The sequence below is a fragment of the Stigmatopora argus genome, chromosome 2 (assembly GCF_051989625.1).
Source record: "Stigmatopora argus isolate UIUO_Sarg chromosome 2, RoL_Sarg_1.0, whole genome shotgun sequence".
Lineage (NCBI taxonomy): Eukaryota > Metazoa > Chordata > Actinopteri > Syngnathiformes > Syngnathidae > Stigmatopora > Stigmatopora argus.
The window spans coordinates 937476-964573 of NC_135388.1; the positions used below are offsets into that span (position 1 = coordinate 937476).

The 27098-nt window shown below is 42.2% G+C and overlaps 1 protein-coding gene across 1 annotated transcript in view; it reads right to left on the reverse strand.

The window, feature by feature from the left end:
* LOC144089030 (neural-cadherin) overlaps nucleotides 1–27098 on the reverse strand; it is a 218647-nt gene that overhangs the window by 131989 nt on the left and 59560 nt on the right. The window contains exons 3-7 of the mRNA XM_077619838.1: nucleotides 23186–23411; nucleotides 20870–21074; nucleotides 19002–19113; nucleotides 13767–14016; nucleotides 7842–7984 (exon numbers count right to left, since the gene is read on the reverse strand). Coding sequence (XP_077475964.1) covers nucleotides 7842–7984; nucleotides 13767–14016; nucleotides 19002–19113; nucleotides 20870–21074; nucleotides 23186–23411 — 936 coding nt within the window. The remainder of the gene's footprint in view (nucleotides 1–7841; nucleotides 7985–13766; nucleotides 14017–19001; nucleotides 19114–20869; nucleotides 21075–23185; nucleotides 23412–27098) is intronic.

Genomic DNA, 27098 nt, shown 5'->3' on the forward strand with positions numbered 1-27098 from the left:
TGCCGCTGTTTACGAGAGCGGGAGGAGGCCACGGGGAAAAGATTGCCTCGGCGAGATGCGCCGTTTGGGGCCGGCGACGAGCGTGACCCGCCGCGTGAGGAATGGCGGCGGCGATGCCCGTACCGATTCCGACACGGTAGCGGGGCGGGGTGATATTGTAGCGATAGCGCCGGTTTGGAAAAAAAAATGGGATTTACCAAATGATAGCGTACGCGGTTGAATGTAAAATGGGATTGCTATCATGGATCGGATTAGTACTTGGTGATTCGCTGCCGACCTTCGACCTTCCCGTATCCAAGAGCAGATGCTTGGACATCAGTCATGGGCAGTACCAAGTCTATTCTAATGCATCAACTTAGTGGGAACTTTGCCCCTACCAACATGGCTGCCTTGAAGCCATGACGATATTGTAGTGATAGCACATTTACAGACACTAGCATGTCACTTCTTGTGGGTTTTGGGCACCTGCATGTCACTTCCTGTGGGTTTGGGGCACTAGCATATCACTTCCTGTTGGTTTTGGGCATTTGCATGTCACTTCCTGTTGGTTTTGGCGATTTCCAGGTCACATCCTGTTGGTTTTGGGCATTTCCAGGTCACATTCTGTTGATTTTGGGCACTCGCATGTCACTTCCTGTGAGTTTTGGGATCTCGAATGTCACTTCCTGTGGGTTTTGGGCACTCGCATGTCACTTCCTGTGGGCTTGGGGCACTCGCATGTCACTTCCTGTGGATTTTGGGCACTCGCATGTCACTTCCTGTGGGCTTGGGGCACTCGCATGTCACTTCCTGTTGGTTTTGGGCAGTTACATGTCACTTCCTGTGGGTTTTGGGCACTTGCATGTCACATCCTGTTGGTTTTGGGCACCTGCGTGTCACTTCCTGTTGGTTTTGGGCACCTGCATGTCACTTCCTGTGGGTTTGGGGCAGTTACATGTCACTTCCTGTGGGTTATGGGCACTTTCATGTCACATCCTGTTGGTTTGGGGCACTTTCATGTCACTTCCTGTGGGTTTGGGGCACTTGCATGTCTCTTCCTGTTGGTTTTGGGAACTCATGTCGCTGCCTATTGGTTTTGGGCACTTTCATGTCACTTCCTGTTGGTTTTGGGCAGTTGCAGATGACTTAATGCTTTTTTTTTATTATTCAAAAAAAGAATTGACCTGAAAAAGGCCCAAAAACCAAGAGCAAGTATCCATCATGCAATTTTAAAAGCATTTGCAATTTTTAGTTGGTAAAATGAATCCTATTTCAAAGATTAAAGTTGAGCTAGCGATGGCCTCCAGTGATTTGTTAAAACAAGGTAAGACGTGTCAATCGACTTGAAGCAAGCATTTGGTTGCACCAAGCTAACGAGGACGACATAAAAACAACAGCAAAAAAAAAAAACATCCAATCTCGAATCCTAACAAGCCGTTGTTTGTCGATCAATCAGGAATAATAAAATACGCCGCCGCTTCTCAACGTTTCATAATTTCAGGCTCGGTGGCGGAGCGGGATTAAACGGCGGCCCGCTTGTCAAAATCGGTTTTAAATCTCCCTTAAGGGCATGCGTTTTTTTCTTTTTTTTCATTTTTTTTTGCCTTACTTCTTCTACTAGTCTCTTTTTCGTTCGTGTATTCTTGGATTCAAACGGCAAAGTTTTTGTCGGCGTTTCATGTGATATTTTGAGTTTGGCGTATGTCGTCTTTTAGCGCGAAAAAGAAAAAAAACGAAGAAAAAGAAGCGAGCACAAAAAAGACCAAAGGCGTTTCCATAAATGACATCTTACAACTCCCAAAGCGTTTCATGTGGTGTTCATTTAAAAAGCCCATCACATATGTTGAAATTAAATATATATTTATGAAAGAGATTTTTTTCCGCCCAACAGGTTGGTGTATGAGAGAAGTATTACATTCAAAGTGCTGGAAAATACAAATATGGAACATGGCGGCCATTTTGGGATGCTGGTTGAGTGCGATGCTGTGGATTTTATGTTTTTTTTTTAATTTTGTTTTCGGGTAATTTGTGCTTCAATTATACTGGCGACCGCTAGGTGGCAGCACATCGGTTTGAAAATTATAAAAAAGGGCCAAAGGAGAAAGAAGAAATGAGTTTGCTTTGAAATTTGAAAATTTGAATGCATTACAATATTTTGAGTAAAAAAAAAATTCCGAAGACGATAAATAAAATTTGGATTTTGTGAAAAACACAGAAAATTATGCATTTTAATTTTCCTGATTTTTTTTATAATTCTACAATTTACAATATCGCCGTATTTCCACCATTTGGGGATGATTACAACTTATCTAAACATATTTATTAGACCTTAAAACGTCAAACTTTTTGCGAGTTCAATTCTACTGGCGACCGCTAGGTGGCAGCACCTTGGTTTGAAAATTATAAAAAAGGTCCAAAGAAATGAGTTTGCTTTGAAATGTTAAAATTTGGATGCAAGTTTTTTTTTTCGAGGACGATAAATAACATTTGGATTTTGGGGAAAAAAACAAAATTAAAAAACAATGATGCAAAAATTACTGAAAATAACGGATTCCTCATTTTTCATTATTACAATTTCCCCGTATTTCCCCCATTTTGGCATGATTCCACCATATCTAAACATATTTATTATCCCTTAAAACGTCCAACTTCTTGCGAGTTCAAAGCCATATTTCGCCCAAACTTTTGGCCAAAATTCCTCCCCACCTAAAATATTAATTTCTCTCGTCTTCAGAACTCCGGCGCGTGCCTCACGTGACCAAAAAGATTTTTTTTTCTCGTGTGTGCGTGTGTGTGTTTAATGAAGCCACGGCGAAACACGTGTTCGGGATAATAACAAGCGTGGCGGGATCTTACGCACACGGCGGCGGCGGCGTGTACGAAACATGGCAGACGGAGGAAGCGCTTGGTCAAATATGCACGCCATAAATCAATAATCAGACTGGCAGATTGCCGGCGCCAAAAGAGGAAGTCTATTAAAGCGTCGGATTGTCGGAAGGCCGACCCCCGCTCGCCGCAAATCTCCACGCCGTCAATTTCCATTTCAACTGCGACCCCTGCGCCGCTTTTCCAAGGGGGTTTTGGGAGGGAGGTTGGGAGGGAGGTTCTTCTTCTTCTTGTGTCGGGCCTCTTGTGTATTCTGCCGGCTGGCCGTTGTCAATTGAAATGAGAGAAGCTTCCGGCGTGCGGGTGCACTTTCCCACCCGGACGTCTTCGTTACCTCGTCGCCGCTTCCTCATTATTCCGGCTGAGGTGAGGCGTCCGTTTAAGAGGAGTGACGTGAACGGGATGAAGATGGTGGCGGGCTGCCGTGGATAAAGGCTTATGCGGAAATTGAGGGATTCTACTGGGCGGAATTTGGATTTTAAATCGGTAAAAAGATGGACGTTTTAAGGCTTTATGAATATGTTTGGATAGGTTATAAGCATGCCAAAAGAGGGGAAATATGGCAAAACTGTAAATAGGTTCATTAATAGTTATACTTTCATAAAAGAAAGACTTTGGAGCACATCCATCCAGCTTTACTTGCAAGTGAGAATCAATCCTGACTCGTCCTCGTCACAGATTATTCTAAAGAAAGGAATTCTCTCCTGCCCATTTATTTGATTTAGAATCAAAACAATTAAGGTTATCTTACTCAAAAAAATTGCATAAGCGGCAACACGAATAACACAATTAAGGTCAAAAAACAACTGCAACAACAATTGCATATCAGGTAATCAAAACAACAATTAAATCAGGAAAAGGTGGAAGAAAATTGAAATAAGAAAAATATAATTTTCTCGCATATAAGACGCCTCCCCGTATAAGCCGCAGCCTTAAAATTTGACCATTTCTCTGGTGAAACTTTAAATTGTAGAATGATGAAAAATCAGGAAAAGTTGGAAAAAAGAGAGAAATAATAAGTGTGAAAATATTTTTGAAAAAACAAATACCATATTTTTTCGCATATAAGCCATAACCTTAAAATTTGACAATTTGTCCGGTGAAACTGTAAATTGTAGAGTGATGAAAAATCAGGAAAGTGGAAAAAAAGAAATAAAAAATGTGAAAAAATATTCTCGCATATAAGCCGCCTCCAAGTATAAGCCGTAACCTTAAAATTTGACCATTTCTTCGGCAAGACTGTAAATAGTAGAAGAATGAAAAATCAGGGAAAGGTGAGAAAAATAAAAAATGTGCAAAAATATTTAGAAAAATAAAATACCATATTTTCTTGCATATAATCCGTAGCCTTAAAATTTGGCCATTTCTTCGGCGAAACTAAATTGTGGAATGATGAAAAATCAGGGAAAGGTGAAAAATAGAGAAATAAAAAGTGAAAAAATATTTTGAAAAAACAAAAACTGCATTTAGTCGCATATAAGCCTTCTGCTTGGGAATTTCAGCGTGGATTTTCACATTTTAAGGAAATTACAACAACAACAAAAATCCCCCAGGAAAAAAATCTGCCATGTCGTGAAGCCGCGATATTCGAGGGATTACTGTAAATCACCCCTTTGGTTCACAAGGAGTACAAATGTGCTTCCACCCCCCGCGTCCCAACCACGAAGGAAAATAGCAATATGGTAATCATGGCGATTTCCATGCAAGTTACTATTCTTTTCCCCAAACTGTCTGACGCAAATTTTCGCCGCCTGCGTCCCAACAAAGAGGAATGGCGGCCGTAGGCGACCGCTCTCGTTCATTACCAAGATGTACCATCTCTTTTCTAATAGTCCCGTAGATCAATGGCGGACGCCATACATACGCCGCGGTGTCCATAAAAGACGGAGGAGACGCATACATGCGCCGGGGTTTACCCGAGCGAGGCGCAAGGCCAGATAGATGGGACCGGTTGGTTAAAAGCGGCGACCGCTCGCTAAAAAGGAGGCTTATATAACTAACGGCCTCTTAACAAATAAATGTAAGCGGAGAGAGGCGAAGAAGGGGCGCCTAAGTGCTCGCAAAAGCTTAGGAGACGCTTCCAGACGTTTCAACGTCACCTTTTATCTTCTCGCCGGTCCTCAAAGAGTCCTCAAAGAGTCCTCAAAGAAACCTTCCTCATCACGTAAGTCCACGCTGGAAATTTTAAACATCTTGTTCGGGGTGTTCGACAGATTTATTGGGGAGTAAATGCTACGTTTTGTTCTTAACGAGCTAGCCGTCCAAATTGTTTTTCATTTGAGCGAAGGGGGGGATGTGTTTTTAAGGAATATTTGAAGAGGAGTACCCATAGAAATTCCACGCAAGCAACATGGAAACGGAAGACACCGCGGGGATTGAAGCCTCGGAACTGGGAGGATGCTAACCTGCTAACCACGTCTATGGATTCTTTAAAACAAAACAACATTGTTTTGTTCCATTATTCATTCATTTTCCGACCGGTTTATCCTCAAAGGTCACGGGGGGTGCTGGAGCCTATCCCAGCTGACTTCAGGTACCAGGCGGGAGACACCCTGAATTGGTGAGCAGCCAATCGCAAGTCACAGAGACATAAACGACCCATCACTCATAGCTAGGATCAAATTAGCATAAAATTAGCCTAGCGTGTCTGTTTCTGGGATGTGGAAGGAAAGCGAAATACACAGAGAAAACCCACGCAAGCCCAGGGAGAACATGAAAACTCCACCCAGCAAGGGCCTACCTGGGATCGAACCCTCGACCCCAGAACTGCGAGGCCAACACACTAACCACTCGGACATCGGGTCGCTCGATTAGTCAATTTCTGGATACATTATTTTTTTCTATCATTTTTATCCCTGCATTTTCTGAATCGCTTATCCTCACGAGGCCCACGGGGGGTGCTGGAGCCTATCCTAGCTAACTACAGGCACCAAGCAAGGGACACCCTGAATCATTTGCCAGCCAATCAGAAGGCACAAAACACAAACGACCCATCACTCATAGCTAGGATCAAATTAGCATACAATTAGCTCAGCGTGCCCATTTTTGGGTTGTGGGAGAAGACCATGCAAACTCCCCACAGTAACTCCCCACCTGGGATCGAACCCTCGAACCCCAAACTGCGAGCCCAAAGGCACAAACCACTATTCCACCGTGCCACTGCCAATTATTTTGCTCCAAAATAACAACAAGAAGAGCCAGCAGTGTGCGATTGGTCTCCCCTTGGGTGATTATCTTTGTGAAGGATGACTTCCACCCGCTTTTATGTCCGCGTCAACGGCGGCCATCGAGTTCAAGCCAAGTCATCGGGTCCTCCCCGGACACATCGCACTCCCTCACACGGCGCAAAAAAAAGACTTTTTATCGGCAGAGCCCGCATATTTATCGCCCGTAATAGCCGCGCGTGATCATCGTATTGACTCGCCCGTTTCCGTCCTAATGACCGCCTTAAATCTGCGACAAGCGCACGTTTTTTTTTTCGCGAGCGAACCGATGCCGAGAAACTGGGAAGCGCTTGGGGCTCGGCGGCCATTACGGGGACGCTCCAAAAGGGAGTTTTAGCGCACCGGTTGGGAAACACTAACCTAGACGACGGCTTGGCAAGAGAAAAAAACAGCAAAAAAGGTGGCGTCTCCTGCCCAGAATGTTAATTATGGTTTTCTCGGAGGGCTCATTAGATGAACACAACGCCTTGCGGGTAAAACGTTAGGTACGGCGAGATGGGAAAATGGAAATTTAGTGTTGAAGCTTTCGCTAAATCGGGGAGGGCGAGGAGGAGTTTTTTCTCTAATTTCGGAAGGTTTCGTTGATTAAAAATAGCATTGAGTTGCAATTTTAGTCGGTGCGAGGGTTGCCAAATCGCTGGGAAAAGAAACAAACAAACTATATGGGAGACTTTTTGGTTGGTCAATAATTGGTAGCCCGATAATTGATTTTTTTGACGCAAACTTGAAATACAAAAAAAGATATGAATAACAGAAAGGCATTTTTGTGGCTTTATGATTTAAAAAAATAATTGGTAGGCTTTTGTTTTTTTTGTGGCTTCATACTTTTTCTAAAAATATGACAAAGACATTTTTTGTGGCTTCATGATTTCCCCCCCAAAAAAATTTCATTTGAGTTTAATTTTTTTTGTGGCTTCATAATTTTTCTAAAAATATAACAGAGACATTTTTTGTGGCTTCATGATTTTTCCCAAAAAAATGATAGTTATTTTTTTTTGGTGGCTTCATAATTTTTTTTAAAATATAACAAATAATTTTTTTGTGACTTCATGATTTTTTCCCCAAAAAATCTTGATAGTTGAGTTTAATTTTTTGGTGGCTTCATAATTTTAAAAAAAAATTGATTTAAGTTTATTTTTTTGTGGTTTCATGATTTTTTCTTGAAAATTAACAATGGAAAGAATTTTTTGTGGCTTCATGATTTTCATAAATCTAAATTTAAAAACCTTGACATTTGAGTTATTTTTTTTGTGGCTTCATGATTTTTCCCCCCCAAAATTATGGAAACACTTTTTTGTGGCTTCATGATTTTTCTAAAACAAAATTTTAAAACCTTGATATTTTGGGTTAATTTTTTTGTGGCTTCATGGTTTTTTAAAAAAATGTAACATAATTTTTGGGAGGATTTAATACTTTGGGCCTTGTTTTAGCGAAGCATATGGAATCCCATTTGTGTCAAAAAATGATTTCAACAAAACTTGGCATTAAGCTAAACTTTGTCAATAAAGTCCAGAGTCACATAGTCATAATCAATCAAAGCACCCACGTTCCCTGAAGGCAACATCATTTGGCCACACTTTCTTTCACAAGGCCGCACACCTCTCTGGCGAGGCCACACCCTTTCCGCCAAAACCACGCCAAACGTTTTGAAACCGACCCCCAAAAACCGCATTGAAAGCAAAAAAACCTTTTAAAAGCAAACAATGATGCATTCAAGTGCACCAAAAAAAGCGGGAGTAATCGCTTTCCTACCTTTTTGGCTGTCGATGACAAAGTTGCCCTCCTCGTTTCCCGAAGCGATGCGGTACGTGATGCCGTCGCCGTCGGGGTCCTTGGCCAAAACGGTGGCCACCAACGTGTTGGGTCCGGCGTCCTCTGACACAAACGTGCGGTAGCTGCCCAAAAAACCCCACAAAAAAACAACATTATTACCGCAGAACTTTCTCGGTAGAACTTTGATGTTTATTTTGTTTTTCGCGCGAATCCCTCGCCAATTCATCTCACTTCACCGCGGCGTTCGCGTCTTCTCGCGGCGTACGAATGTGTTCCGCCGGAAAAGTCTTCTATTAGTACACGCCGCATCCTTTTATAAAATCGTGGCTGTTTTGGGGGCTGCGCAATGTCAACAAGAAAAAGGTGTAAAAACAACAGAGCTAACGTTTACCCACAGTACGCTACCTGAGCTGATGTTTGTTATGTTTTTTGGTGGAAACAGAAACACAGCTTGGAGCTAAAAAGCTGTCGGGGATGCAACAGACACGCAGTCGGAGACACTTTTATGTATTTATTTGTTCCGGGAAGAAGAAGAAAAAAAAAAGCAGCTCTCGGTTTCTACCGCCTGCGTCTCCGGTCAGGCTGCGAGCCGCAGGTGTTGGAGAAAATAGGGAAAAAGGTACACCAGAAGACTGGGAGATTACGCTTCGTCCTCCAGATGAACCAGTCTGCGCCAGTGGGACCTCTACTTACGAATGCCTCCATGTATGATATGTGACATCGGACCTCTACTTACAAATTCCACTTGGTATGAAATGTGCTGTCGGACCTCTACTTACAAACGCATCTAGCTATGTAATTGCTGTTGGACCTCTACTTACAAATGCATTCAAGTATAAAATGTGCCATCGGACCTCTACTTACAAATGCTTCTATGTATGAAATGTGCCGTCGGACCTCTACTTACAAATTCCACGTGGTATAAAACGTGCCGTCGGACCTCTACTTACGAACGCATCTAGCTATGTAATTTACTGTCGGACCTCTTCTTATGAACGCATCTAGCAATGTAATTGCCGTCGGACCACTACTTACAAATTCCTCTAGGTATGAAATGTGCTGTCGTACCTCTATTTACAAATGCATCTAGCTATGAAACATGCCATCGGACCTCTACTTACAAATACATCTAGGTATGAAATTGCCGTCGGACCTCTACTTACAAATTCCACTTGGTATAAAATGTGCCATCGGACCTCTACTTACAAACGCATCTAGGTATGTAATTGCCGTCGGACCTCTACTTACAAATTCCACTTGGTATAAAATGTGCCATCGGACTTCTACTTACAAATACATCTAAAAACTGCACACATTTATTTTCAGATCCTCTTATCCTCCAAGGGGTCACTGGGGGTGCTGGAGCCTATCCAAGTCAACTTAAGGGCCTCAGGCGGGGAACGCCTTGAATCAGTGGCAGGCCAATCGCAGGGCACAACAAGACAAACAACCAATCGCTCATAGCTAGGAACAATTTAGCATACAATTAGCCTAGCGGTCATGTTTTTCCGGATGTGGGGCTGAAACCGGAGTACCCGGAAGAAACCAACGCAAGCCCGGGGAGAACATGCAAACACCACACATTGAGGACCCAAACTGGGATCGAACCCTCGACCCCAGAACAGCGAGTCCGACATGCTAACCACGTTCCACCGTGCCGCCACCCATTTACTTTGAAATTCTGGGTATGACTTATAAGGAATTACATTTTAAAATAAGAAACTTTTATGCCTCTCTTAGTCCCGCCCCTTCTCTACTGAATGATGAATCCGTAAATCAACAGCGCCGTCTCGCTTGCGAGGATAAATCCGATATTCAGTGTTGCCTTTTAAGAAAGAAAGCCACTGGGTCGAATTGAAAGGTCTCACCCGGTCCTGACTGGCCGCCATTATGCCCGATCGATAACGGCGAAAAGACAAAGTGGTCAACAATGGCTGTCCGCGGACAACGACTGGCGGCGGCCCAGACGAATGGCGCAATCAGCGTCCGATCCCCCCCGGAGTGGGAGCCCGGTCGCCGCTCGCTAACGGCCGGCTTCCGATCCGACGACGCAAATGAAGTCGATAATTAAATTCAGTAATTAATTTCCGCGGGTGGCTTCTCTCCTTCGCGGAAGAAATCCGAGGGGCCGGCCCGAAAGGGGTTAAAAAGTAATTAGTGGGCGCCGGCGTATGTCCGCGGCGCTTTTCCTTTGATTGCAACATCGATCGGGACAAATTGAAGACGTGCGCGGGGTCTCAAGTCCAGTGGAGTGGTCACCCACGCGAGTCTGCGTAAAAGCGCGAGGGCTTGATTCGTGCTGATCGGGAGGTCATTGAGCCGTCGAGGAAGATTAACCTGGAAGACAGTGACCAATCGGTGGCTCGGAATGATGCCACGAGGGCTCGCCGACTGCCGATTAAATCCTGTCTGAAATGGTATTTACATGTGCTTTTGGGGTGAAATTAACAATTGTGGGCTGCACTTCCACTCATGTCCACTAGTTGGCAGCATTCTCCCATCCTATCTTTTAACTTGCCGAAATAAGTTGGTCATCGGCCTGCAAAACAACACTAAAACCAATTGAAACCATTGATAAACCATTGAGGACCCACCTGGGATCAACCCCCACGACCCAACACCCACGTTTAGCATAAAATTAGCCTAGCATGCATTTTTGGGGGATGCGAGGGGAACCCAGAGTACCCGGAGTAAAACCCACGCAAGCCTGGGGAGAACACACAAGCTCCATGCAGAGAGGACCCACCTGGGATCGAATCCTCGACCCCAAAAATGCGAGGCCAATGTCCAAATTTAGCATAAAATTAGTCTAGCACGGATGTTTTGGGATGTGGGAGGAAACCAGAGTACCTGGAGAAAACCCACGCAAGCCCGGGGCGAACACACAAGCTCCACACAGTAAGGACCCACCTGGGATCGAACCCTCGACCCCAAAAATGCGAGGCCAATGTCCAACTTTAGCATAAAATTAGTCTAGCATGCATTTTTTGGGATGCGAGAACCCGGAGTAAAACCCACGCAAGCCCGGGGAGAACACTCAAGCTCCACGCAATGAGGACCCACCTGGGATCGAACCCCTGACCCCAAAAATGCGAGACCAACACCCAAGTTTAACATAAAATTAGCCTAGCATGCATTTTTTGGGGGATGTGGGAGCATCCGGGAGTACCCAGGGTAAAACCCACGCAAGCTCGGGAAGAACATGCAAGCTCCACACAGTGAGGACCCACCTGGGATCGAACCCTCGACCCCAAAAATGTCCAAATTTAGCATAAAAATAGCCTAGCGTGGATGTTTTAGGATGTGGGAGGAAAGCAAAATACACAGAAAACCCACACCAGCCTGCAAACCCCAGACAGTACCGTCCGGACCTGGTTTCGAACCCTCGGTCTCCGTACCGTGAAGCCGATATGCTAACCACCCCCCCACCGGGCCGCCATGTTGATTAACACTTCAACCAAAAAGTCGAGAAGCGTCTCCCATTGGGTTTTTTTTTCAGTTTGGTTATTGGCGGCAGATGGAAGAAAACATTTAGATTTTGTTGTGCGGGTTGCCACGGCAACAGCAGTCAATTGGCGAGGAACGCGGGCATCGCTCCCGGAATGACGGCTCGCGGCGGGCTGTCGAACGGCGGCGGGCGGAGAGGGACGTTGGCTAACGCGATTGGACGCGGCGGCGAGCTAGCGGGGCTCCAAAACGCGGGTGCGAGCGACCTTAAGAAAGAGTCCATAATGACACCTTTGGAGGAACACTAGTCATGCAGAAGGCGCCTTTATTGCTTTTGTTATTGCTTTTTTGCTGTCTGTCTGTCAAGTGGAAAGAAAGTGGCGGCAGATGTCAGACATTTGGTCACGCGTGTCTTTTATGGACGACAATGTGTCGTCACTGCAAATGCTTCTTGTCTTTTTTGTCTCCAATTTTATAACTACTTTTTTTCTCCACTTTCACGACCACTAAAAGATGCTTATTAATGTGGCTATCAAAATACAGTCATACCTCTCCTTACAAATGCCTCTAGGTACATTTTCATGTGCTTTATCTATTTTTAAGACGTTAATAAATCATCAATTCTTACAATTTTCTCTCATTTTTTTGTGTTACAAAATTGGGACACTTGGATCAATTTTAAAGGGTTTAGTTCAAGGGTGTCAAACATATAATATAATATTTTGATTTATTTTTTAAATTGGATTATAAGAACTGGATCAAAAGCCCTAAATATTCAGGGTTTTTTATTGATATAAAACTGGGACACAATTAGTTTTATCACATGGTCATATAAAACATTCAAAGTGTGTAACTGTCATTGTTTTTAAATTTCTTTGGGTTTTGGATAGGAAATGTTAGCGTTAGCAACCGTTAGAAGCATTTTTTTTACATTTTTGGCAGGTGTCATGGCATAATTATGACACTAAGTAATTTTAGGACACAATTAGTCTTATGACAAAGTCATAGAAAACATTGAAAGAGTATAAGTGTCATTGCTTTTAGGTTAGGACACTTAATGGCAACTGTTATAAGAATGATTTTTGACGTTTATGACAGGTGCCGTGTCATAATCGGTCGCCCGACACTGGCGTAGAAATAAAGTGTCACCCAAGTGTCAGGCCTTCAATTTACAAGCGCGCTATTTTAATAAACGTGACGGCGGTTCGGCATCGCTAACGGCGACGGACGGACGGACGGACTTTTCAACTCAATTGGACTGGATGTCCATCGCCATCAACGATTTACACGCTATCGATATTTCTGTAGCTTCTCGGTTTCATCTGCATTCTCTCAAACGACACAGCGGCAGGTGCTTAATGCCCTTGTTGTCGATCTATCCAATTGTCCGGCGGCGTTATCTATTTCATTCCGGCGGCCGCGGCGGCACCGCCGCCGCGACTTCCACACGGCGACAAAGGAGACTCGTTATCCCGGCGACGTTAAATCGATACTACGCAACGGCCAAAATAACAAAGGAAGCGGACGTACGCCGCGTTGAACGCACTTGACGCTCCGTCGCGCCGCTAATTCGGAAATCGTGGCGGCCGCCGGGGTGGGGGGGTTGGGGGGGTTGGGGCGGACCGCGGGCACGACCGGCGGATCGGCTCGCTGCCAGAAAATCAGCCAATTAAGAAGATGCTCGGGCGAGGTCGGGAGAGGGGCATGGTGGGTAACGGCTGCCGCGAATTGGGAAGCAGCCGCGGGGCGGCGACCTGATGGTGAAGCGAGCTACGTCTCGCGCTCGCCGTCGGTCGCGCAGCGTGGGAATCTCGTAATCGGTTAGCGGATGAAAGAAATGGACGTGTCCTCTTGAGGGGGCGGGAATAATGCGTCCTTGTGTAGAAACTGAATATTTATTAATTGTCTTCTATTTGTGAGCTAGCTGATGGACTAGTGGTTCATTCGCCTGGCATCAGCGTGGGTTCGATTCCCGCTCGGCGGAGTGATTGTAAGTGTGACTGGTCGTTATTTATTTATTTATTATTGTCATTATTTATTTATTCATTATTATAATTATTTATGTATTCATTTATTATTATTATTTATGTATTCATTTATTATTATAATTATTTATGTATTCATTTATTATTATAATTATTTATGTATTCATTTATTATTATAATTATTTATGTATTCATTTATTGTTATAATTATTTATGTATTCATTCACGCTATACACTTGTTGCCATGTGACCGTTCTGTCAACATGTGCTAGCGTGCTAGCAAAATAGCACCGCCTTAGAAAGTGAGACAGCAATTCTGGTTGTGACATCACAACCAGAATTGCTGAAAAAAGTGGACTTTTCACTGAGCGAATTACTACAAAATGGTAAAAAATATATATAAATAAATAAACAAGACAGCCAATACAATACAATCTAATCTCTAATTTGGTAATTAAATTTTTTGACTCACATGTGCTGCGAGAACTCCGGCGCCTCGTCGTTGACGTTGGCCATGCGCACCCTGACGGTGGCCGTCCCCGTCCTGGGGACGTCCCCCTTGTCCACCGCCATGACCACAAACTCGTAGAGGTGGTTGGGCCTCTCGTAGTCCAGCGGTCCGGCCGGGAAGATGGTCCCGTGGGGGGACACGGTGAAGTCGGGACTCAGCGTGTAGTACGTCAGTTCCGCGTTCTTTTCAGAGTCGCAGTCGCTGGCCGAAACTGAAGACGGGAAAGAGACGGCAAGTCAATGGGCGCCGCTTAAGCTCACGTTCCAATTGGATGGGACGACGGTGACCGTCAAGAAGAGCTCAAAGTGTTTATGCTAACATGCTAATCAATAATCACACTTGCTGCTTCATTTCAGTGAGTAAGAAAGAAAATAAGGGTGGAGTCTAACGAGCGGCGCAGTCGGGGGCGGGGTTACGGCGTCGGCCTCGCAGTGCTGGGGTCGAGGGTTCAATCCCGGGTGGGTTCTCACTGGGTGGAGTTGTCATGGTCTCGCCAGCTTGGCTTCCGGGTACTCCGTTTTCCTCCCACATCCCAAAAATAAGCATGCTAGGCTAATTGTTTGCTAAATTGGATCGAGCTATGAGTTATTGGTTGTTGTGCCCTGTGATTGGCTGCCCACCATTTCAATTATTTAAAAAATAATAATAATAATATAAGACCCAGATTTGAGTAACACCTTTTTTGGTACTTCTAAAATGACATTAGCGCAGGCATTTTCATATTTTGAGATGGTCACCATTTCATTACAATTTGAGGAAAAAGTCTGGTAGTGATGTAACAACCAGAATTACAGTAATCCCTCGAATATCACGGCTTCACTACATGGCGTTTTTTTTCTGGGGGAACTTTTTTTTGTTAATTAATTTTTGGGGGGAGTCAGTTCATTTAAATAAAAATTAAATAAAAAAATAATTATATATATTATATATATATATATCATTATTTTTAAATTTTATTTTATTTTTTTCAGTTCATAAAAATAAAAAAAATAAAATATATATATATATGTTATTATATATATAATATTATTTTCTTATATATATATTATTATAATTGTGATGTCACAAGCAGAATTACAGTAATCTCTCAAATATTGCGGCTTCACTACATCGCTTTTTTTTCTGGGGGAACTTTTTTAGTTAATTAGTTTTTGGGGGGTGGCAGTTCATAAAAATAAAAAATGTATTTTTTTCAGTTCATAAAAAATAATAATAATAACTAAATATATATATATATATAGACATATATATATATATGTATATATATAATATATATATATATATATATATATATATATATATTTTGGGTTTTTTTCAGTTCATAAAAATAAAATAAAAATGTATATATATATTATTTTTTATTTTATATATATATATATATATATATATATATATATATATATATATATATATAATTTAAATACCCTACTTTGCGGCCATGTCTGGTCTACATTAACCACCACAATCGAGGGATTACTGTACCAACAATTGGCTAGCAACTTCATCACCTGCCAACTAGCTGGGCTCCAGCACCCCCCACTAGCCGAACGGAAAATGACTGACTGGTTAAAAAAAAAGGAGCTAAAAGAACTTTTTTGAATACTTTCATTGGGCCACGAGGCTCATCGCCACCGAGAAAAACTTAAAAAGTTCTTTAGCCAGCATGCTAATTGACACAGCGTCCGGTTAAGGAACGGCGGGCGGGCGAGCGAGAATTTCGAAATTGGACGCATCGGGAATCCATGCGGGGCGGGCGGCAAAGTGATTGCCTTGCGGAAACGGCGCCAGCACCAGCGCCCCACCTGGGACATGAACAAGCATATTTTCCGCTAACGAGAAGGTTTTTTTTTTGGAACCCCCGTCGTCAAACTCGCCACTTTCCAATTCATCCTACTTTGCATTTAGCCGCGGTGAAAAAAAAAAGAATAAACACGACGGGACTTGGACGTGGCGTCGTGGCGATGGGGGAGAAAGAAAATAAGAAAAGGCTTCAAACGCGGCGCGCAGGCAAATGATCAGACACTTTTTTTTATTAAAGGTGACATTTCTCTTTTTGGATTTGTCTTATTGGCTAATTGCGACGCACCCGAGATGCGACAAAGGTGACGCGTGGCGTGCTTTGAGGTGGTCACGTTTGCTAATTATTTCAAAAGCAGCTTCATTTGAATAAGAAAAAGGCCACCTGAGGAATCTCATGAATATCAAACAATAACTTATCAATAAAATACCTCCAACTCAATTAAAGACAATTAAAGGGGAGGTCACCCTTATTTTAAAAAATAAATAAATAATTGTAATGAATTCAGTAATTTTTTTGCTAGTCCTAGTAGCAAGTGGAGGAAAGGGGAGTGGCTTCTGCTTCTGAGTTTCAGCGTGGATTTTCACATTTTTATGAACTTACAAAAAAAATTAATTAACAAAATTTCCTCCAGAAGAAAAAACGCAATGTAGTGAAACCGCATTAGTTGAAGCTGCAATATTCGAGGGATTACTGTACATACATACAGATACACATATGCATACACATAAACATATACACATACATATACACATTATACACACACATTATACACATACATACGAAAGTTATATCGCTGCATTGTCATATATATTCTATACAACACAGGTGTCAAAGTGGCGGCCCGGGGGCCAAAATCTGGCCCGCCGCATCATTTTGTGCGGCCCGAGAAAGTAAATGATGAGTGCCAACTTTCTGTTTTAGGATCAAATTCAAATGAAGAGTATAGATGTATATTACATTTCCTGATTTTCCCTCTTTTAAATCAATAAGTGTGATTTTTTAATCCATTTTTTCTGTGTTTTTAGTTCAAAAATCATTTTGTAAAATCTAAAAATATATCAAAAAACCTCAAATAAACATTGTTTTAGATCTATAAGAAACGGAATATTCAGGGCTTTTAATACAGTTCTTTTAATCCATTTATTAAAAAAAAATCCAAATATTATATCTAAAATGGTCCGATGTATATTCAATTTCCAGATTTTCCCCCTTTCAAATCAATAATTGTCATATTTTAATCCATTTTTTCTGTGTTTTTAGTTCAAAAATCATTTTGTAAAATCTAAAAATATATTTAAAAAATCTTAAATAAACATTGTTTTAGATCTATAAAAACAGAATATTCAGGGCTTTTATTCCAGTTCTTTTAATCCATTTATAAAAAAAAAAATCTAAATATTATATCTAAAATGGTCCGGCCCACGTGAAATCGAGTTGACGTTAAAGCGGCCCGCGAACCAACCCGAGTTTGACACCCTTGCTATACAAGTATATTGCTATGCTCAAACTAGCGCCCGCAGAAAAAAAGTCAGATTTGGAGGTGCCACACCAAAAGCCCATTAGGAGACGTAATAAGCTTAATTTTACTTTTAGCGTTATTAGATCCGAGTTGATCAAATTTGCTGCTGAGCTTTTTAACTGTCCGCTCGGTCAAAATCTGCGTATCATTTATCATAACTTGACAAAAGTAGACGCTCAAGTGGCGGTTAACCAACGTGTTTGTTGACCAACGAGCACCCGCCGAGCGCCTTGTTCAGCATTGCTTGGATTGCACAAAAGACGGTAGATAGAAGGGGGCGGGGCCACAGCGGGAAGCGCCTATCGCCATGGAAACCACTTATTTACTCAGGACGTTTTTTTTGGGCATGATCAAGGGTTATATTTATTTATACGTAATTAGCGAGCCCGCCTCCTCGCCATAAAACACTCGCGCAGCGGGCTGATAATTCCCGCCGCCACACTTTTATCCACGGCTTTTTTCGCGAATGATGACGAACAAAAATAAAATCTGAGCTCCACAACGACAAACTCGCCAATCGGCGTCGATATCAATTGAGTTCACCGACACGTATGCCTCGATTTGCCAAATAAATCCGTTAGAGTTGACGTACGTATGCTGAAATCATGACGACTGGATTTGATCCAATCTGGCAACCAAACCGAAACTTCCGATAACCCAAAAAATAGCTGAACGGTTCAGGAAGTTTTCTCCACTCGAGGTCAAATTTAGTTTCCCCTCTGGTCTTTTTCTTTTCCTCGTCCGCCAGCCGGCAAGCAAGCTGCTTGCCGACGGTTGCCGTGGCGACAAAAGTCCGCGGCGCCCGCCGGCGTTGGCCGCGCTCCGACTCCGATCGTCCGTCAAAACGGAGCCCCACCCACAAAGTTCGGTCCCAAGTAGCAACTTTCCCACCTGACTTACAAAATGAGACTGTTATTATAGCTCAGGGATGGCGAACATGCGGCTCTCAAGCCTCATGCGGCTCCTGGCCTAAATCAAAGCGGCTCTTTGCTTCTTATCATATTTTGTAAACACTGCCGTTCTTTGCCTCGTTTCGTGTTTCTGTCATTTTTCCACAAAGCAAGGTCTAAACCACATGTGTGAAAGTGGCGGCCCGAGGGCCAAATCTGGCCCGCCGCATCATTTTGTGCAGCCCGAGAAAGTAAATGATGAGTTCCGACTTTCTGTTTTAGGATCAAATTAGAATGAAGAGTATAGATGTATATTGAATTTCCTGATTTTCCCCCTTTTAAATCAATAATTGTCATTTTTTAATCAATTTTTTCTGTGTTTTTAGTTCAAAAATCCTTTTGTAAAATCTAAAAATATATATTTTTAAAAAGCTCAAATAAAAATTGTTTTAGATCTAGAAAAAAATGAATATTCAGGTCTTTTAATCCAGATCTTTTAATCCATTTATATAAAAAATTCTAAATATTATATCTAAAATGGTCTGATGTATATTAAATTTCCTGATTTTCCCCCTTTTTAATCAATAATTGTATTTTTTAATCCATTTTTTCTGTATTTTTAGTTCAAAAATCATTTTGTAAAATCTAAAAATATATTTAAAAAAAGCTAAAATAAACATTGTTTTAGATCTATAAAAAAACTGAATATTCAGGGCTTTTAATCCAGTTCTTTTAATCCATCTATAAAAAAAATATCTAAATATTATATCTAAAATGGTCCGGCCCACATGAAATCAAGTTAAAGCGGCCCGCGAACCAACCCGAGTCTGACACCCTTGCTCTAAACCGACCTGGCATCGAACCCTCGATCTCAGAACAGGAAAACCACAGTCGCACAAACTTTTTCTAATATCTCTCGCATATTTTTCTCATTGCATATTTGCTGTTTTTTCGCCCGTCGACGATCATCCCGGACGACTTCTCACCTTGGAGGAGCGAGGTGGCCGTCATGACCGTCTCGGGGACGCCATCTTTGCTGTAGATGGACTGGAGGAACTCGGGAACGCAGTCGTTTTCATCCACGATAATGACTCGCACCTGAAATGGAGAAAATGAAACATGAAATTACGAGCAAAATCCACTCTAGCATCTTTGCGGGACTTTTATTGCCGATACGGAAACCAACGCGCTGGATTTCTTCGCCACTGTCACCAGTATACTACCAGTTTGTCACCAGTAAGTTTAGCATGGCATTATTTTTCCACGGATGGTTCAGCCGGTGGCGTCCACGGGGGAGATCAACACGCTAGCGCACGCACACGCGTGTAAATAGCGCGGACGTTAATTCCCGCTCGGCACGATGAAATTCTGTAATATCGGTAAATCCTTTTGTAAATATCAGATGGAAAGACGGCCAATGGGGGGAGGGCAAGACAATGCGGCCGATACGGGAATTTATTTGAAAATAGAGAAAAGATAAACAGATAAAACGGGAAACAAGATTTATTTTGGCATCTATGGATGAAATTCAAGAAAAAAAATTAAGCGTATATTGCATAAAACGTGAGAAAACTCACTTGTGCTCGCCCTTGCTCGCTTAGGGTGCTGCCATTTTACCTAGGGATGACAAACTAGACCCACTTCCTGGTTGTACTGCTCACATGACTTCCTTTTTGAATTTGTCTATGTGTAGGCCACACCCTTTTGGAATGTCGAATTATAAATCCATTTATACAGTATCTCAGAAATACCGCATGCCAGGATTTTGCTTAAGATTTTCCCTTCAAAGTATCACATTTGTAATCCCTATTAAATCCATGAATATGGAGGTGAAAAAATTGTGAATCAGGGGGCGGCTTATATGCGAGAAATTGTCAAATTCGACCATTTTAAGGCATTTTTAAGGATATGCCTTATACGCGGAGGCGGTTTATATGCAGTAGCTCTCAAATGACGAGGAATCGGCCTTATTTTTGTGTCAAACTAGAAGATTGAAAAATTGAGAAATTGTCAAAATCAAAAATTTTGAGGCAATTTTAAGGGGGCGGCTTATACGCAAGAAATTGTCAAATTCAAAAATTTTAAGGCCATTTTAAGGGGGCGGCTTGTACGCGAGAAATTGTCAAATTCAACAATTTTAAGGCAATTTTAAGGGGGCGCCTTATACGCAAGAAATCGTGAAATTGAATTTTTGGGGCAATTTTAAGGAGGCGGCTTATACGCGAGAAATTGTCAAATTAAAAATGTTAAGGATATTTTAAGGGGGCGGCTTATACACGAGAAATTGTTAAATTCAACAATTTTAAGTGGGCGGCTTACACGCGAGAAATTGTCAGATTCAACAATTTTAAGGGGACCGTTTATCCGCAAGAAATTGTCAAATTCAACAATTTTAAGGGGGTGGCTTATACGCGAGAAATTGTCAAATTCAAGGATTTTAAGGCAATTTTAAGGGGCGGCTTATATGCGAGTAAATAAGGTATATCTCTCTCCATATATATAGTCATTTATTCATTCATTTACGCAATTTTTAAAACTGCTTTATCCTCACAAGGGTCGCGGGGGTGCTGGAGCCTATCCCAGCTTACCCTAGCCAGGAAGCGGGAACACCCTGAATGCGCGGCCAACCAATCGCAGGGCGGGAGACGGACAACCGATCATAGCTAGGGGCAATTTAGCATACAATTAGCCTAGCATGCATGTTTTGGGGAATGTGGGAGGAAAGCAGAGTACCCAGAGAAAACTCCACACAAAAAGATGAGGCATCACGAATTGGATTGGGTATTTGGGAACGTAACTCGACTGAAAAACCGACCGCTCGGGGAAAAAAAACGGCGACGGGTGGGCGACCAACCTCGGCGGCGCTGCTCATGCTGTCCTGACCCTCGCCGGCGCGGACCAGCAGCAGGTAGCGGTGCTGGTCGCTCTCGTAGTCGATGGGGCGGGTCAGGCTGATCTGCCCGTCCTCGGGCGAGATGGAAAACAGGCTGCTGGGATTGATCAGGAGGCTGTAGCCAATGGGCTTCTTCTGGAAGGAGACGGCCGTGGTTGCCAGGAACCTGCGACGCAAAAGGATCCTTTTAAAAAACGGTCCGTGGACCGCTAACGGCTCGTCAGCTACCAATGCCGGTCCGTCAGAATAAAAAAAAAATACGGTTCTCAATGTTGCACTCCTACTTGAAATGAGAAAAGTTGTTATAATGATAATAATAATTTTAAAAAAATGCTGGAAATCAGTTTACTGGCAACCCACGCGATCCTGAAACCAAGGATGCTAGCTCCACTCCAGCGAAGCGCTAATAATAAAAAAATATTAAGGTTTTCAATCTTGCCCTCCTACTTGAAATGAGAACATTTGTTATAATAATAATAATAAACAAAAAATGCTGGAAATAAGTTTACTGGCAACCCACGCCATCCTGAAACCAAGGATGCTAGCTCCACTCCAGCGAAGCGCTAATAATAAAAAAATATTAAGGTTTTCAATCTCGCCCTCCTACGTGAAATGAGAACATTTGTTATAATAATAATAATAATAATAATAAAACAAAAATGCTGGAAATAAGTGTATTGGCAACCCACACGATCCTGAAACCAAGGATGCTAGCTCCACTCCAGCGAAGTGCTAACAATAAAAAAAAATTAAGGTTTTCAATCTCGCCCTCTTACGTGAAATGAGAAAATGTGTTATAATAATAATAATAAACCAAAAATGCTGGAAATAAGTATACTGGCAACCCACACGATCCTGAAACCAAGGATGCTAGCTCCACTCCAGCCAAGCGCTAATAAACAAAGATGTAACGCGCCATAAAAGGGCGTCCCGCTTTTGTCGTTCAACCTTTTGTTCGCCGGCGCGCAAATCAATAGCGGCGATGTCGCCATGACTTTTTTTGTCGCCTGTTAAACGCGCGGAAGGCCACGCCGCGCCGCGCTAGCGCCGTTGTCGTCGCTTCGGGCGCACCGGATAAAAGATGGCCTTTATCGGAAAGTTTGCCGTCCGACTTTATGTTGGCAAAAGCCGGCAGGCGCACAATGCGCCCGAGTCGATGCGCGGACAAAAGTGTTCACGTGGAAGGAAATGATTGGTCGCCGCTGAATAGGCGCTGGTGTCATTGTCTTGAAAGCCTGAGCTTGTTTTCTGCAACAAATTCTTGGTCTTTAAAAAATAAATAAATCCTTATCTAACCTGCCACTGTCGTATATTTCTAAAGTTCTGCTGTCAGAGGGGGAGTGGGAGGGGTTCTTTACTGAATTGGATGGATTTGATTGGACCATTCCATCGGCCACACGTCATTTGTCACTGGGTCACGGCAGCCTTCAGTCAAATTTTTGAATCAAAACAACAAAATAGGCTTCTCATTAACGTTTCTCATTTCACCATTTTTTGTGGAGTACTACAAAAACACTTCTTTTTTTTTTTTTTTGGGGGGGGGGGGGGGGTTGTTTTCCCCAAAAAAGCAACAAAAAAAGCATTAGCAGTTTTCAGTCAAATTTTTGAATCAAAACAACAGAATAGGCTACTTAGTGGCTGTTCCACTTTCTTCTCATTAACGTTTCTCATGTCACCATTTTTTCGTGGAGGACTACAAAATTTGATATTGTGGGAATTTTTTTTGGGGGGGGGGGGGGGGGTGTTTTCCAAAAATAAAGCAACAATAAAAAAAGGACTAGCAGCTTTCAATCAAATTTTTGAATCAAAACAACAGAATAGGCTACTTCGCGCATGCTACACTTCCTTCTCATTAACGTTTCTCACTTTTTTGTGGATGACTACAAAATTTGATATTGTGGGAATAGGTTTTTTTTCTTTGGGGGGGGTCTGTATTTACAAAAAAAGCAAAAAAAAGACTAGCAGCCTTCAATCAAATATTTGGATCAAAACAACAGAATAGGCTACTTACCGGCTGCTCCACTTCCTTCTCATTAACGTTTCTCATTTCACCATTTTTTCGTGGTAGACAACAAAATGTGGTTTTGATGCAATATTTTTTTGATTTCTTTCAAAAATTAAAAGGACTAGCAGCCAAGTTCTATCTATCAAATTCACTAAAATTGACTTTAAAAGCCTAACCTGGCTTTCCACTCAATACCACAGCACACATTTTGGTGGCGAAGGAACGTAGCTAATGCTAACTTGCTAACTTTTAAAGAGAGTGGCGGTACTCACGGCTGTCCTTCGGGCGTATTCTCCGGTATGGCGATGGTGTAGGTGGCGTTGGTGAACTGTGGCGCCCTGGCGCCGGCGACCACCGACACCACGGCCGGGACGCTGCGGCTCCCCAGCCGGTCGGCCGCCACCACGGTCAGCAGGTACTCGCGGTCGCGCTGCAGCGGGAGGCCGCTGGTCCGCACGTGGCCGCTTTTGCGGTCCACCTCGAATCGACCGTCGCCGCCTGGAGACGGGAAGGAAAGATGGTCAGGAACGGAGCTTAAACGGGACGGTCGGCGTTTATCTTTCTTTTAGACGGCCGATCCATTTCGACCGGTCAAAAACGGATCAGACGTCTAGGTGAGCCCAAACTAGGATTGGGACCCTTTCAAATGAGGTTTGAAAACCCGGTTTGGGGTTTCAAAGTAGGTAGATAAAAAATAAACCAGTTTAGGTTTTCAACATCAGGTTCAAGAGCTAGTTTAGGGTTTCAAAGTAGATTAAAAAAACAGTTTAGAGTTTCAAAGTAGATAAAAAATAAACCAGTTTAGGGTTTCAAATCAGGTTCAAAAGACAGTTTTGGGTTTCAAAGTGGATTAAAAAAATAAACCTGTTTAGATTTCCAAATCAGGTTCAAAAACCAGTTTAGGGTTTCAAAGTAGATAAAAAACAATTTAGGTTTTCAATGTAGATAAAAAAATAAACCAGTTCAGATCTTCAAATCAGGTTCAAAAGCCAATTTAGAGTTTCAAAGTAGATAAAAAATAAACCAGTTTCGGTTTTCAAATGAGGTTTAAAAGCCAGTTTAGGGTTTCAAAGAAGATAAAAAAAACTATTTAGGTTTTCAAATCAGGTTCAAAAGCTACTATAGGGTTTTAAAGTACATTAAAAACAGTTTAGGGTTTCAAAGTAGATAAAAAATAAACCAGTTTTGGTTTTCAAATTAGGTTTAAAAGCCAGTGCTAGGTTTTCAAATCAGGTTCAAAGCTTCTTTTGGGTTTCAAAGTAGATAAAAAACAATTTAGGTTTTCAAATCAGGTTCAAAAGCTACTTTAGGGTTTCAAAGTAGATAAAAAAAATAAACCAGTTTAGAGTTTCAACGTAGATAAAAAAATTAACCAGTTTAGGTTTTCAAAGCAGGTTTAAAAGCCAAATTAGTGTTTCCAATTCAGAAACATTCCCTTTTATTATGATTCTATTTAGCATCTTTTATATAATCTAAAAGGATATAACACTACACCAAAAAAAATCTCCAAAAACATTGGGATCTGAAATATGACTGAACTTTGCTCATGTACTTTTCTCAAACAAAAAAAAACAAAAAACAGTCTAGTTTTGTTGTTTTCAGCAGATTCGTCAGTCCCGGCTTTTAATTAATTGCTGCAGCCTCGACCTTGTATTCGCAAAATATCAAATGGAAAAGCCTCATTTTTGTCCATTTGCGTCCGCCGCCGACCGCCCGCTATTCGGCCGGCGTCCATTTACCCAATTCCCGCGTTTCACGGAACTCGGGCGCAATTTGGCCCGACGTGGAATCGAAAAAGCCTTCACCGAAAATCCTCTTAAGCGCCGTCCACAATCACGCTCGTCAATTAACCTCATTACGGCATTTTTTTGTCAACACGAAAGAGCAAAACGGGGACGAAAAAATCCGCCGCGGCGTCATCGGTATTCCATGCGTCCACGTGGCGGCTGTTGAAAAAGAGCAGCGTCCCCTTGAGGGACAATTACAGGCTTTTCTTCTTTTTACGCTTTGAATCCCAAGTTAGATATCGCTGAGTCATGCCCAAGTTCCCAGTTGAAAGCAAACCCGGAAGCTTCCCCACCCCACCCCATCACCCCCCAAAAAATCGGCGCGCATAACAAAAAGCCGGGACCGACAACAACGGGCCGAGGCCGTCGACGGGCGATTGACGTACGAGACGAGACAGCTCGTCAAGAAGAGACGTCCGCCGCCTCGTTGCTATTCAACGCCCAAACCAGACGTCGATGTGATTGGGGACGGGCGGCGCGCGAGGGGAATTTGCAATCGGCGGAATCTCCGATTCCGGCGGCGGCGGCGGCGGAGGGACGAGGATGGGCTACGAAGATTAAAGTCGTGTTGAGCGGGTCGCAAAAACTGTTGGAAGATACTTCAAAATAGCAATGGTGTTCAAACCTGAAAATAACGTCACTGTAGAAGTAGTTTGACACAAAAATAAGGCCGATTCCTCGTCATTTGAGAGCTACTGCATATAAGCCGCCTCCGCGTATAAGGCATACCCTTAAAATGGCCTTAAAATGGTCGAATTTGACAATTTCTCGCATATAAGCCGCCACCTGATTCCCAATTTTCACCTCCATATTCATGGTTTTAATAGGGAGTACAAATGTGTTACTTTGAAGGGAAAATCTGAAGAAAAATCATACTGTATTAATCCAAAGGATCGTCTGCTGGATTGCACATTATTTGGGTTAATATCATAAGGAAGTTAAATTCAAAAAGGAAGTCATGTGAGCAGTACAACCGGGAAGTGTGACCGTTCGGTCTAGTTTGTCAACCAGACATTTGCTATAGTCGTCATCCTGGATTGGATTGGATAACTTTATTCATATCGTATTCGGGAAATGTGTCCAAAATGAGCTGCTATCATTTAGAAGTCACTTTCTGTTGTATTTCACAGCATTAATAGCTACTTCAGTGCCATTGACGTTGATAAACGTCCAATCATGCATCTATCCATTTGGCATTTTCCACTTAAAATGAATTGGATATCCATCGTCATTATATATTATATTACTCTAGCGCGCAACCAATGTTCCCTCTAATTTTTCACATGTCAAGGGTGTCAGACTCGGGTTGGTTCGCGGGCCGCTTTAACGTCAACTCGATTTCACGTGGGCCGGACCATTTTAGATATAATATTTATATATATTTTTTTATAAATGGATTAAAAGAACTGGATTAAAACCCCTGAATATTCATTTTTCATAGATCTAAAACAATGGTTATTTTAGCTTTTTTAAATATACTTTTAGATTTTACAAAATAATTTTTGAACAAAAAACACTGAAAAAATGGATTAAAAATGACAATTATTGATTTAAAAGGGTGAAAATCAGGAAATTGAATATACATCTATACTCTTCATTTTAATTTTATCCTAAAACAGAAAGTCAGCACTCATGATTTACTTTCCCGGGCCACACAAAATGATGCGGCGGGCCAGATTTGGCCCCCGGGCCGCAACTTTGACACGTATCTTAAATCATAAATGATCGCTATGTAACACACACCAGTAACACACCTGCCATAAGCAGGTGCATGTCTACTACCCATAGTCTAGTCATATTAAAATCGAATGATTAATATCTATGAATAAAACATCTTAATAAATACACTAGAATATGCACAAATCTAACTTAAATTTTACCTTATTTTTCACGTCGGTGCACTCACTTCTCGAATGACTTTTCTGCTGAATGTGTCTCTTGAGATAGCCAAGTTCCCATTTACATGTGCCATACTTTTCATTCGGAAACCTAGCTTACAACTTTAGCTTCACTGCATGTTTTGCGGGAAACTTTCACAATTTCACCGCTTGTTCTTCTCTTTGCACATACTCCGACAGCCATTCCATCTAAAAAATAACCGCATTTCTTATTTAATTTAGCTCGTTTGGCCATAATAAACGCATGGCAGCAGCTCCATCGAACCGTTAGCTACACGCTAACTTGCCAATCAGAGGCACCTGCGCAAAACGCCTTACACACGCAGCCAATCAATGTCGTTACCATTTCCTCATGCCCGGAAAGTAAACACACGTGATGCAAATCGCGTCATATCATTGGCTGTACACAGCGTTCGTCATAGGTTTACAGTTTGTTGTCGTTTGTCCGTGACAAACTTCCACTTTTGAGTTATCAAAACGGCACATAAAAATTGTAATGT